The 14,176-nt window shown below is 34.7% G+C and overlaps 3 protein-coding genes across 5 annotated transcripts; 1 reads left to right on the forward strand and 2 right to left on the reverse strand.

Annotated features, from left to right (window-relative positions):
• The first annotated feature begins 722 nt into the window (after positions 1-722).
• Positions 723-5,192, forward strand: LOC107943638 (glucan endo-1,3-beta-glucosidase). Its single transcript, XM_016877413.2, has 3 exons — positions 723-1,911; positions 3,498-3,825; positions 4,873-5,192. The coding sequence occupies exons 1-3, from the start codon at positions 859-861 to the stop codon at positions 5,022-5,024; spliced, it is 1,533 nt and encodes a 510-aa protein (XP_016732902.1). The 5' UTR covers positions 723-858; the 3' UTR covers positions 5,025-5,192.
• Positions 5,193-6,010: 818 nt separating this feature from the next.
• On the reverse strand, positions 6,011-8,279 carry LOC107943632 (mitochondrial import inner membrane translocase subunit TIM9). Its single transcript, XM_016877405.2, has 2 exons — positions 8,041-8,279; positions 6,011-6,417 (listed from the first exon to the last, which is right to left on the reverse strand). Exons 1-2 carry the CDS (start codon positions 8,133-8,135, stop codon positions 6,231-6,233), a joined length of 282 nt encoding a protein of 93 aa, XP_016732894.1. The 5' UTR covers positions 8,136-8,279; the 3' UTR covers positions 6,011-6,230.
• A 792-nt stretch (positions 8,280-9,071) lies between these two features.
• Positions 9,072-13,675, reverse strand: LOC107943636 (U-box domain-containing protein 33). 3 transcript variants are annotated; one of them, XM_016877412.2, is made up of 8 exons: positions 13,158-13,675; positions 12,219-12,337; positions 11,989-12,098; positions 11,672-11,848; positions 11,293-11,575; positions 10,578-11,129; positions 9,719-10,441; positions 9,072-9,533 (listed from the first exon to the last, which is right to left on the reverse strand). In XM_016877412.2, the coding sequence occupies exons 1-8, from the start codon at positions 13,423-13,425 to the stop codon at positions 9,351-9,353; spliced, it is 2,415 nt and encodes an 804-aa protein (XP_016732901.1). In that variant the 5' UTR covers positions 13,426-13,675; the 3' UTR covers positions 9,072-9,350. The 3 variants fall into 3 exon arrangements, with proteins under 3 accessions (XP_016732901.1, XP_016732899.1, XP_016732900.1); XM_016877410.2 differs by having other exon boundaries at positions 11,293-11,848; XM_016877411.2 differs by having other exon boundaries at positions 11,293-11,848; positions 13,215-13,648.
• Between the last annotated feature and the right edge of the window lie 501 nt (positions 13,676-14,176).

Here is a 14,176-nt window from a genome sequence, read left to right on the forward strand (position 1 = left end):
TATCTTTTTATTGAATCCTCAAAATATTTGTACTAATTTGTCACATATGTCAATTTTTTCATCTGCCTAATTGACAGTATAGATGTTAAATGTCAACTCAAATTTAACTTCAAACATATTTAAAACATGTAATTTAAATTTTACATGTACAATTAATTTGAAGTGTACATAACTTAGATGTACATGTTTAAAACATGTAGTTTTGAGAATAAAGCAACTTAGATATGATATATTAACAGGTTGCATCCATTATCCAAGCTATTCATAGTATATAAAGGATTCAATTAGAACATTTCATGATTTATTAATCAATTTAGAAAATATACAAAGGTTGGGGAGTTTTGGTGAAGTTACTCCATTTTTACTTGGTTAAAATATATAGTTGTCTGTACTTTTCAAAGATTTAGATTTTAATTATTATACTTTTTGAATTTAAAAATTTAAGTTTAATTGTAAATATTATTAATTTTACAGGCGTGATATATTGAAAAAAATACTTACTAGGTAGCAATGTAACTAAAAAAATGATATTGTAATAAACTTGAATTTAACAAAATAATTTTAATAGTATTAACATTTGGAAATTTGAAAAGTAGAGGATTAAAATTTTAAAAATAAAAGCACAGGGACTAAATAATAAATTTACAAATAGTACGGGTACTTTTAATAGATTTTAACCTTTTTTATTTTATAGTGTTTTGTGTGTGGATTTCATATAAGATACTGCCGCACACAATATCTCTCTCTTCCATTTTCAAACACTCCATAGTCGGCACCGTGTTCATAGACAAAACCAGAGGTTCCAGTTTAAACTCCATCAATACTGTTTCACTTTTTGTTTCTCTCAGAGGTAATAAAATGGCGGTTCTCTCTGCAACTAAGCTCTTAATCTTCTTCTTCTTTAGTTGCCACCTTTCTATTTTCTCCTCCACTGCCACCGCCGTCTATACCATCGGCGTCAACTACGGAACCATCGCCGACAATCTCCCAACTCCGACACAAGTAGCAAAATTCCTCAAAAGCAAAACAAACATCGACCGGATTAAGATATTCGACACGAATCCCGACATCCTTAAAGCCTTCGCCGGAACGGGGATTTCCGTTACCGTTACGGTCGGAAACGGCGACATACCGTCTCTGGCTAAGCTTCCCGGAGCTAAAGCTTGGATCGAGAAGAACATCTTGCCCTATCATCCGAAAACAATCATCAGATACATCGCCGTCGGGAATGAAATCCTCGCCACGTCGGATAAAACTCTCATAGCTTACCTTTTGCCTGCCATGAAAGCACTCAGATCGGCTCTAGACTCGGCTAACGCTACAAGTGTTAAAGTCTCGACGCCGCATTCACTCGGGATATTGTCTACGTCGGAGCCGCCGAGTGCGGGGAAGTTCCGGAAAGGTTACGATAAGCTCATTTTCGCGCCGATTTTGGAGTTCCATAAGCGAACAAAATCTCCTTTCATGGTGAACCCATACCCGTATTTCGGGTTCAAGCCACAAACGTTGGATTACGCTTTGTTTAAACCAAACGGCGGCGTTTTCGACGCCGGTACGGGGATAAACTACACCAACATGTTCGACGCTCAACTGGACGCGGTTTATACAGCTATGAAACGGGTCGGGTATGAGGATGTGGATATCGTTGTGGCTGAAACCGGATGGCCTTCTGTTGGTGATCCGGGTCAACCCGGTGTGAGCTTGGAGAATGCGTTGTCCTACAATGGGAACCTCATTAAGCACGTGGACTCTGGTAAAGGGACTCCATTGATGCCCAATAGGACCTTTGAAACGTATATTTTCGCTTTGTTCAACGAGAACTTGAAGGAATCGGTTCCGGAGCGGAACTTCGGGTTGTTTAAACCCGACTTGAATCCGGTTTACGACGTGGGCATCCTCCGCAGTGAACAGGTAAATTTTCTTGATGATTGCGTTAATCCTTAATGTTTTGCAATACTTATATGCTTGAGTTAAATTCAAAATTTGAATATATTCAATTGAATATAAATTTTAAATTTGAGTTTAATTGAAGATTTAATTGAGTAATTTAATTCGAGCTTAATTAAGTTAGATTAACAATTCAAGTTTATAAGCATTAGTGTCTGATTATGCTAAAAGTACAATAAATACTGAATTTGGCTCAACCGATAGTTTAAGTTCAACTCGATAATAACTGAATTGAATTAAAGTTTTATCGGGTTGAATTGTAATAGTTTGCAAGTACTAGTGTCTAATTATGTTAGACGTATTATAGAGGTTTTTATACTAGAAATAAAATTTTTATTTATTTTTATTGTTAAAATTTTTTCATTATATGTTAAAATGAGATATGTTTAGTGTGCAATTATCTATATTATGTGCAATTATCTCGTCAGTTTTCAATAGTAAAAATAATGAAATCTTTAACAAAAAAGATTGATTTATTTTTTGATATAATATACATGGATTAATTTATTAATTTTTTAAATAAAAGGGATGAAATATAAGCTAGTTCACAGTGTAATAGTCTTCGTGATACTTTTACTAGTCATGCACTCAACTTATACTTTATGAAATTAATCTCTAAAAATTGAAGCTCATTAATGATGTAAGGTTAATTGAGGTGCTAATTTTAAAAGTCCTAAAACTACAGTGATTGGTGGCAAAATTAAACCTTTCATGTTCTTGGTTTCTGACACATGCCAGCTTTGTTTATGTAACTACGTAGCCGACTTTGATTGATGTCGGCGACAGGCCGTACGTGGCTTAGCTGTTTTAGTCATGCTTTCCAGTTTTTTTTAGTCATTTTTACATTTTATTACCTGCTGAAATAAAGCTCTCACACTTTTCTTATTTGTCTGAAAAAGGTGCTTTATTTGTTTTATTCGGTATGTCTGTTTGAGAAAGTAATTTTGATTAATTTTATACACGAATTTAGCTTCAATCTTTATTATTGACCCATAAAAAATATCATCCCATAAAAAATATCATCAAGGGACTAAATTAACAATATATACCCTTATTTTTCTTTAATTAGTTAAATATGTCGGGTTTTTTAAGAGATAGAGAAATAGACTGATTTTAATTGGTAGAAAAGTTTAACTATTTGGGTGAGCTTTTCGCACAATTGCTAGAAAAGCTCATTCAGTTAAGCGAATTTTTTGCACAATTAGCAAGAAAATACATTCAACTTGACGAATTTTTATTGACATATCAGTAAACTTGTCTAATTGAGCGTATTTTCACATTATCTTTTTAAAATTGACTTATTTTTTTAAATATTGAAAAAAATTTATTTAACCAATTAAATATATATATATATGCACAATTTAGCCTCATCAAGGCACCTAGTTGGATTTTATTTTACCTTTTTATTTATTTAGTTGAATTTTATTTTATTCTTTTTACTTAAAAAAATAAGATAAATAAATACTTAAAAGAATAAAAAATGAGGATTAAAAATTTAATCATATAATGAGACGAGCTGATTAGAGTAATTTGAATTTTTTGTGATGTAGGGGATGGCTCCGACATCAGCTCCAACGACGGCCACAGCTCCATCGGCGGCCACGGCTCCGTCGGCGGGAAAGGCGCCATCAAGTGGTTCGGGGAAGTGGTGCGTGGCTAAATCAAACGCCAGCGATGCGGCGTTGCAAGCGAACATAGATTACGTGTGCAGCAGCGGAGTGGATTGTAAGCCGATCCAATCGGGTGGGGCCTGCTTTAACCCCAATAATGTGAAGTCACATGCATCGTACGCAATGAATGCGTACTATCAAGCCAATGGTCGTCATGATTTCAACTGCGATTTCAATCGTACGGGTGTCATCACCTCTACCGATCCAAGTAAGTTTCCCTTCACATCGTTAATATTTGGCATAAATTTGATTTTATATTTTTATAAAGGTATTAGTAAGTTTAAGTTGAAAGAATTATTAAGGGAAAATTATATTAGTAGTGTTCAGTTAATTTTTTATTATTTAATTATGAAAATTTATAAAATGGTCATTCAATTAATTAGTAAAACTTTTGGTCATCTAATTATGAAAAATTATAAAATAGTCATTTAATTATTAATTTTATCTTTTGTGGTTACCTAACTAGAATTTTTTGGTGTTTCTATTTTTACGTTAACTAGCTAATGACTAAAAAAGAAAAAAAATTAAATAGTTGACTGATCATTTTGTAAATTTTTCATAATTGTGTTACCAATAAATAAATTTACTAATAGTTGGATGACCATTTTGTAACTTTTCATAGTTAAGTAGCATATAATTTTATTATCAGTTGAAGCTGAAGCTTCTTACGACCTTGATTGTGTAAACGGATGGATTAATTGAAAATTTTACTTAATCACTTTAACACATGATATTAGAATTAAACTGGATTGACTAATTGTATCAGTTGAATCAAGAATCACTAGTCTAATCAATTCAATTGATCGGAGAAAGATTTAACCGATACGAAAATCAATTGAAATGATAAAGGAAAATTGAATCAAATTTAAGCTAGTTAGAATATTCAATTTTGTTTTCTCAATTTATAAAGTAATGTTTATGTTGTTTTTATTGTTTGATTGCACTTTTTTTTTTCTTAATTTGCTTTGAAATTTTTTAATTTTTTGAAACAAAATTCATTTTATAATGGTTGAATTAATAATATGATGGGTTTGGCCACCAATTTAAATTTTATAACAATACCTTAATGGAGACAACTAATGGTCTTATTGATTAAACTTATTAATAACAAGGATTAAACATCAAATTTCAAAATGATAATTGGACTAAAACCAAAATTAGACCACGGAATCTCTTGAAAAAAAAACAATTATAATTTTAAAAAAAGAAATACATAAATATAATTTGGACTGACAAAATTTTGTAATGGTGGCAGGTCATGCAGCTTGTAACTATTCAGTGAATCAAGGGTCAGGGTTAAAATTGGAAAGTTCAGTGGCCGCAAATACAATGAGATTTAGCGCCGTTTGGCACGTGATTTCTTTGGCTACCTTGTCGTACTGTATGATTTTTATTAGATTCTATTAAACTGACATTGTGATGTAAGTGGCCTAGTTAGATTTTTTGGTCAGAAGCTAAATTTTATTGGAATTAATATTTTTACTTTTTGGGGGGCTAAGGTTGTACTAGACTTTCTATTTAACGAGTAATATAACATAAATTATTAATTAATAAAATATAAAAATATTTTAAATATGATTATGATATAAAAATATATAGTTATGTATATGTGAATTGCTTGTGGATAAATAAAATCTAGTCTCGTTCATTTTTTCTTTCGACTTACGACCATTGAATTATGGTCAGTAGGGTTCTGCAACTCATAAAAGTAGTTCTGTGACTCGGGAATCGGGATGCGGACTCCACGCTTATGCTAGAGTTAATGGACAATTTCTTTTTTGTTTTTAGTTAGGGTTCTCGAGGGGAGCAGGTAAGAATCTTGGTTTCTAGCATGATTTAATCGTCGGTTGGATGGGCAATGATGATTTTTTGGAGTGAACGCACTAGATCCCGTCGAATCCCATAGGGCATCCATGGTGGCTTGGCGTCGTCTTTTAAAGCCTTATCGCGATTTGATTTCCGTCGGAGGAGGCTTTAATGCCGATGGTGAATGCTTAGTGAATTTAAATTCATCGGTAACCGATCTAAAATCATAATTAGACCTAATTTAAACTAGTACTTTGATTTTAATTTCGTATCAATATAACCAGTGAAACCTTCGGTTGTTGACAAGGGTGAGATTATGAAACAAGTTCAAATATTATCTCGTAAAACACGTGAATATTCTCATATTTATTTCAGTTTAAATTCGATAAAGAGTGAACCATGTAACATCAAAAATAAATTAATTTTATAAATCTTTCTCACCCCATTATTTACCACGTCATCTATAGTTCATTTTTAATTATTTAACGACGAGATTTAAAGTTCAAGGTAAAAAAATTATCAAAATTATGTGTTTAAATGAAAAAAATTACTAAAATATTATTAAATAATTAGAAATGGACTTAGAATAGGAAACAAAGTGTTTTTTTTTCCTCTTCTTAGCTCATTAATCAATCAAGGTGAATTGAACAATCTTCACTCTTACCATAACAAGCAATTGATTCAATAGTGAAAATCAACAAATTCTTCCAAGAAACAAGATTTGCGAAGAACTCGATTAATCCAAAAAGAAAATTGTTACGAAATAAGAAATTCCGAGCCCCTTCTCGCAGTTCTTATTATTACCCTTCAATCTTGCGTTGGTGCTTGCGAATTAAGCTCCGCGAACCTCATGCCTACGCGCATCGAGTGCTTCAAGAACTTCTCAGCGCATCGTGTCACACAGGTTTCCTCTTGCTTCTGCAACGTCTTGCGAGTGAAGTTGTCGATGCAGTCGGTGAAGCATCTCTCGACAAGTGAATTGTACATTCTCAAACTGTAAAATCAAAAAGCACCGATTAACAGATATGGAGAGTGTATTGGAAGTTCGAAACTCCTTCAAACCCTATTCTGTCCCAACCCTGGCCCAGTTTCTATCTCTTCTATAGTATAAAAGATATCCGTCCATCTCCGTGTTAACAATGCTGATGAATCTGTAAATATAACAATGGCATAACCATCAATGGTTCCCAATCTAAACAAAAAGGGTTTCAAGTACCATGGAAATTATGTAGATTGTATCAAAATCCCTTCGAACCCTAGTTCTTCCCCATACCCCGACTTTTTTAGTTCTTCCCCAACGCCATAGAAAAGATATGTCTGTCTCCACGTTAACAATATTGAGATAAGTCTATAAATATAACAATGGCATAATCATAAGCTATAGAAACAAGATCTAAAAAAGGAAATGGAATAAAATTGGAACAAGTTTATCTTTATGAAAGGGAAAAGCTAGTATCGATTTAAGCATCCAGAGATAGATAACGGTGGTCGCTATGATCAACGTTATTCAAACTCCATGAATTTTCTTAAATACCATATTTGAACACAAGTAAACCTATCAATTTTGACCCAAAACCCAAAACCCAAAACCCAATCCTAATCCAAGCCGTCATGATCAGGAATCGTCTACAACTCCATCCTTTGAAACCTAAACTCAAATTGACTCGAACCATGACTGACTGAAACCCAAAACAACCAAAACATAAAAAGACCTAAACAAGTAATCTAAAATAACTCAAATAATTTGAACCGTGAATACCCAGCACGTAAAAACCAAGCTTCAAATCCAAGTAACCCGATCCTGAACCAATCAAAATCCAATTTCACAATCTGAATTGACCAGATTGACCCGACCCAAAATCAATCCAACCCTAACAGGTCTATCCGAAAGCAAATACAATGAAATGTGGGCAAAATACTAGCTAAAAGCATTATAAAATATGGCTTTAAAAATACATAAATGTAGTTCCCAAAACGTCCAGAGGCAACATCAAAAAATGTTGCACTGGTTTTAAAGGAGAACAGATCTTTTAGCTTCTCATTAGATCAAAATACCCAGATTTTGAAATTGGAAATCTGCATCGTTCACAATCTGAAGAAGCTATCCCTAAATAATCATCCTAAAACTGTATTCCTTAACAAATTAAGAAAAAATTGACATTAAAGAGAGTGAATCCGAAATAACTCAACGCTGAAATGAATCGAACCCGTAATAACCCAGCCCGTAAAACCCAATCCAAACCCAACTTCAAAATCCGAATTAACCAGATTGACCCGACCCAAAATCAATCCAACCCTAACAGGTCTATATGAAACCGAATCCAATGAAATGTAGGCAAAATACTAGCTAAAAGCATCATAAAAAATGGCTTAAAAATACATAAATGTAGTTCCCAAAACGTCCAGAAGCAACACCAAAAAATGCTGCAGTGGTTTTAAAGGAGAACGAATCTTTAAGCTTCTTATTAGATCAAAATACCCAGATTTTGAAATCGGGAATCTGCATCGTTCACAATCTGAAGAAGCTATAAGGATTATAAACCCTAAATAATCATCATAAAACTGTCTTCCTTAACAAAATAAAGAAAAAAAAAGGACAATAAAGAGAGTGAGTCACCTGTCACGAAGCTGAAGGTGGTCGATCATGGCGGACATTCGGGCCTTATCTTCTTCAGGGAGACCCTCGAGTGCTGCTAACATGTTCTTGTCCATAATAGATCCTACCTCTCTTTTTTTTTACAATTGAATTTCTTTTTAGGATTTGATCTTTTCTTTCTTTTACGAGGTGACTATAAGGGTTTACGTGAAGGGGCTTTTAACTTTCCATTCGTTTCAAGTAATGAAAAAAACCCTAGGAATCTAATATCTTCAAACCATACGGCGCCGTTTTACCTAAAGGTGTTGGGCTTGTATTTTTCAACCTGATCTGGCTTGGCCCGGCTCGTTTTGCTGTTTATACATCATAAAGTTATAAAAATAATTTTATATTAATATTTATATATTTCTATAATTAATTTTAAATAAATATTAGTTTTATTTTTTGAAAAGTGAAATGAGTTTTATAAGCAGGTATAAATAGGTTATGCCTAGTGCTGTAATTTGTTTTGGAATTATACGAGGGTGTAATTGAGTCGAACTGAGTTTGATTAAGTATTTTTTTTAAAAGTTTGGGCTCGGTTCAAAATATAATTGAGCTACATCAGTTCTAATTTGTTTAAGCTTGTTTATCAATTTTTGTACTTATGATTGAGCTCAACTCGATAATTAAGCTTAGTGTTAATAATATATATTAAAGAAATAACATAATTTAATAATATAAAAAATATGAAAAGATTGATAAGGCTTACGAGCCATTCGAGTCAAGTATTACTAAGCTTGAAATCGACTCAACTGATGGCTCGAGCAACACAAGCTTAGCTCGATAAATACCGAATCAAGTTCGAATTTTTTTAAGTCAAATTCAAGTAACTTGCATACACCAATGTCTCATTTATATCCCTAAATTAATATATCATATTTTTGATAGTTACTTGGAGCAGGGATGTTAATGAGTCAATTTAGATATATTTATTTGGTTTTAAATTCTATTAAAATTCACTCGTGTTACTTCGAACTATATTTTCGCACTAGTGCATGAGTACACACGTATTGGAAATGTAACATGGTATAAAATGCTCCAAGTTCTAATTTGATCAACGCCCTCTGTTTTTGGTTGGGTTACTTAGGGTCCATAACTATGATACATTAAACCTAACTTGACCGTTAAGGAATTGATAGAGAAATCGGAAAAGACAAATCCCGATATCATACCAGTGCGTGAATAACACGCAAGTATTTCACTTATGAATCATTTTATTACTATCTTGATATCTTGCAATTATCTAATCACTATATATATATATACGTACGTTATCGAATAGAGAGAATTCAAGCTTTGCAAAGCCAGTTTTGAATGGCTTGACGTATGGCGTGGTTCGGAGTAAGATGCAAATGACTCAACTTCAAATTAGTCATCGGTGAAGTTTCACGGCCATTTTCCAACCAGCCACGCAAGGCTTCACCTTCGTATGTGAACCCATCGGCCGCCACTTGAGGGTCGTGCATTATTTCCTTTATTAAAAAAAAAAAAGCATGTATTAGACATTGGTTGAACACGCCGGATCAAATAGTCCAGAACCACAAAAGCAGCCTAGACATTATATCATAACGGCCAAATGCGGTTCGATCAACATGGATTAATGGATCGGGAAATCACTTCATTTAAGTGACATATATGAACTTAATAAGACACTTACCTGAAGAATGGGGCATAAAAAGAAAGACGGCACTGGTCGTTCCTCTGTGACATGCAACTGCCCTAGTTCCCTCACCAGAGATGGTTTTAGATCAGGCCGATCCCTACCGTACGATTCACAGCATTGTAGCCCCAGATCAACCAAACGTCTTGCCACGAACATAGGCCATTCTCCAGCTGATTTATCAAGTATCAAAGCTAATTTACCGCTCGATATGGCTTTTCGAACCTCACCGGCTAACCCAACTGGTGGCCTTCTAGTGAGCACCTGTAGAATGATCAACCCAAAGGCATAAATGTCGGACTTAGGAGTCGGGACACCTATCCTCTGAAATTCTGGATCCGAATATGGGAAAGCACCCTTTGGCTCTGTACTACAATGGAAACTCGGGCAATATAGATTATCCTCCGTGACCAACCTCGAGATACCAAAATCGCAAATCTTGCAACTTAGTTCTGAATCAAGAAGAATGTTTTCGGGTTTCAAATCACCATGGACTATCTTTTCCGGTTTGGCAGAGTGCAGAAAGCAAAGAGCACTGGAGATTTCGGCTACTATCCGTGCTCGAATCTTCCAAGTCAAGGGAGAAACACTTGTTTTCCGGAAAAGCCGATCTTGGAGACTTCCATTGGGCACATACTCATAAACCAGGGACCAGGCTTCGGGGCATACACCGAGCAAAGTTACCAAATGAGGATGTTGTAACTTGCTGAGAACTTGAGCCTGCACCACAAATGTAAACAAGAAAACAAAAAAAAAATTCAGTTTTTTTCGAGCCGTAAAACTAATAAAGGGTATTCTCAAAGGAGGACAAATTTCAATAAATTCGGGTTCTGATAGAGAAGGAAAACAATGAAACCTCCTGTTGAAACTCAGATTGCCCTTGCATGTTGTGCGGATACAGCTTCTTTATAGCCACAGTTCGACCCAGCATTTCCCCCTTGTAAACACAACCGTGTCCTCCCTTTCCAATTTTGAAGCTTTCAGAGAAATTGCACGTTGCGGTTTGGACATCTGCCAATGAAAATTCAGCTAACTCGGGCAAATCTTCGACTATCCCGATGAAACCATTACAAGTAGTGGCTCCAGCTTGCCCGCGACTTCTCCAACGTTCTAACCAACGAACGGCTTCTAGTTTTTGTCGTCTGATTCTCTGCTTTTCCTCTCGCAAAGTCATGATAGATGCTTGGATTAGTTTCAATTTGCCAGCAACTTCATCATGTTTACAATTCGCTTCTTGTACACAACCGTTTAGTAGGGTGACGTTTCTTGTGGTCCTCTGTAGCTCTTCCATTGCTTCTTCTTTCTCTTTTATGAGCTTTTCTCGTTCTTGCACGGTAGCTCTAAGGGCTTCCTCGGCTTTCTCTCTAAGCTTGACTTCATGAACACGGGCAGATTCGAGATCTTTGATCTGAAAAAATAACCAGCTCATATTACGTCATATCAACAATATGAAACTGCAACGTATCAAGCAATATGAACTCAAAACGATGCATAAATTCATTGAATCAATTGTAATGATAAACAGCAAGATACAAAAACCGTAGTCCCTATGACGAAGTTCGGATATCTACCTTGTTGATAGCTTCCATAGCTTCCAACTCCAGTTTTTGGCGTTTTAACGACTCCGCTAATGCTTCATTCTTTGATGCCTTAGCTTCCATACTCGCTTCTCCAAGCTGACGGTACAGATTTTCATCCTCATCCTTTGAATAAGAATCTAAAGACAATCTCATTTCAGAAGAAGCACATTTGGAGCCATTAGTAAATCTTGGGCTAGACAAATTGCTGAAGCTAGATAACCTCGGTGAAAGAGACACGTCCGTTTGTGCCACTATACTCTCGGTCAATTGGGTACTACTTGCAGCAAACGTTATGGTCAAACAAGAGTTAGAACGAAGATTGTCAGGGTGGACTAATGAATCACTGTTACGATGGGGCAGTGAGTTAGACCTCGAAGATTTTGCAGTAACAGCCGCTTGACTGGCTGGTGTAGACAAACACGGTTCTTCAGAGGCTTCCCTCGTCCAAACAAGTTTCCCTTTATCGACAAACCATATATCGCAAAAGCAGGGAACATACTTTGCAGCATAACTAGATTTGCTGGAGCTCTTTTTCATACTCATGCAACTGCACCACACACACACACAAAATGAATATGTTTGTGCCCCACGTGAGTCCAAGTAAGACAGATGCTAACATTTCATAAAATGTGAAATGACAAAAAAGCACGAGTCTCGGGCCTTCGATTTTTCAAAAGGAGTACTTACTTTTCAGGTATGGCTCCCATAACAAGGTTCCTAATCCCGTGTCTCTTGACTAGTTGGACAATTCCTTTATGAACTTGGTTAGCCTCAATGGTGACAATGCTTATATGAACCTGCAAAAACGAGTGCTTTGAAGATGAAAATGCCATTAAATCGTATAATGGGGATATGACCCTCTAAGAATGCTAAAAGCTCGAGTCCAAGAACAAAAAAGAAAACATGCTGACCCGGACCTTAAATTTCCGGGGAAAATTTGAGTAATTTTCCAAAAGTTTCTTCAATTGTTCCTTCTCGTCCTTTCTATATGCAGAAAGGACTCGACTATTGGCTTGACTTGCTGGAAGTTTCCCCACTGCCAAATTATAAACATCAATTACATATTATTAAACCACGACAAATACCTCCATCAGGGAAGTCCAGTGAAGTGTCGGTCATCAAGAGCAGACAGACCCCTCAATGGGTCGGTGTTGTCTTTGTTGAGAGTTTATGGCCCAACTCTGCAAAGGGCCTGAGCGTTTGAAGAGACGGACAACAATTCACAGACTTCTCCCAAACCATAGGTGTTGTGTTCAAGTTTTTAATTGACGTTAGTCTCTGGTTTGGACAAAAACAATAAGTTTACTAAAGGGATAAAATAACATTCAGTCCCTTAACTTCGCAACTTTTCTGACTTCAGTCATTGAATTTTTCTATCCACTTTAGGCTCGAAACTCGACAGTTTTCCCTAATTTGGTCCCTAAACTTAAATCCAATTTCAAGTTTTTAGTATTTTAATAATTTTTGGTTTTATGATCAAATTTCTTAATTATTCCTTAACTGAACCCAAGTTCTATGAACAAATTGGGAAAAGTTACCAAACTCTAGAACTAATATGTACTAGAACTTCAGGGACCAAATTAAAAAAAAAATTGTCAAATTCACGTACCAAATGTTGCTTTATGACACCAATTTACTAAATTCACCTCAAATCAAGTACATTTTACACAATTTTACCTAAATTTCTTAATTGCCTAAAAACATTTCACAATTACATCACCCACACACACACAGAAACAAGCAAGAACACATATTAGCTAACAATGGCCAACAAATTCATAGTATAAATCAAAATTCTACCATAAAAAAAAACACAACAACAAAAAGGGAAACTGTGAAAGGGAGAAGGTCTTTACATAAAGTGGGGATTAATGGAGAAGGCTGATGAACATGAAGCAAACAAATATGTTTACCGCCAAATCGCTTCAACGTCCATTGTAATAAATTAACCGCTCTCTCAACCGATTTTCCCACCGCTATAAACACTTTGTCTTTTTCACCGGCGTTAAAGCCTCCGGTTTCCTCAGCTGATTCCGGGAACTGGGTATTCGCCGGACGGTCAACTCGTGGCCTGAAACGCGGCCCCGGAATTGAGTCTCGGTGAGCTGGGTTGTGAAGCTCCATTTGGATTGGAGAATTTTTTACCTTTTTTTTTTTTTCCTTCTCACTCAATGGAGTCTTTTGATTTGACTATGTTTTCGTGGCTGGGATGAACAAAGTGAGATTTTCTATTTGGTTTTCTTAATTTTCTAGGCGGAGTTAAAAGATTCTCCATTTTTTCCTTATGGGTTGGGGGGCTTGACTTTTTCGTTTAACTTGATTGGAGAGAGAGAAAAGAATTTGTGTTTAATTATTGAGAGAAAATTGACATATATCTATACTTAACCAATTTGGAAAAGAGGTCACATATTATAAGACTTATGATTTAAATTTAAATAGTTCAAACTCATTTCATTAGATTTATTTTTTAATACAAAAAAATTTCTTTAATACAATCAATTAAAATTTTATATTCAAATAATTATAAAGCAAAGATCCAACTGAAGCATCAAATTTGATTATTTTAATTTAAATTTAATTAAAAATAATATTTTTAAAAATCAAATCGACAATTAAATTAACCAAATTATTATTTTGATTAATTCGAATAAAATTATTAAAAATTTTAAAAAATAAATTTAATTCATTTAAAGTGAAAATTCTCATTAATAAAAATACTCAATTAGGCATTTGAAAAACTTAAATATTCAAATTCTACTCGTTTAGTAGCTAAAATTTAATTCAAAAAGTTTTTTAATGTTTCAAACTCAACCCTAAGTGAAGTGAAAAATAATTTACATTCAAATTTTCAATTAATACTAATCTTGTGTTAAAA

The sequence above is a fragment of the Gossypium hirsutum genome, chromosome A13 (genome assembly GCF_007990345.1).
Source record: "Gossypium hirsutum isolate 1008001.06 chromosome A13, Gossypium_hirsutum_v2.1, whole genome shotgun sequence".
In the NCBI taxonomy this organism is placed as follows: domain Eukaryota; kingdom Viridiplantae; phylum Streptophyta; class Magnoliopsida; order Malvales; family Malvaceae; genus Gossypium; species Gossypium hirsutum.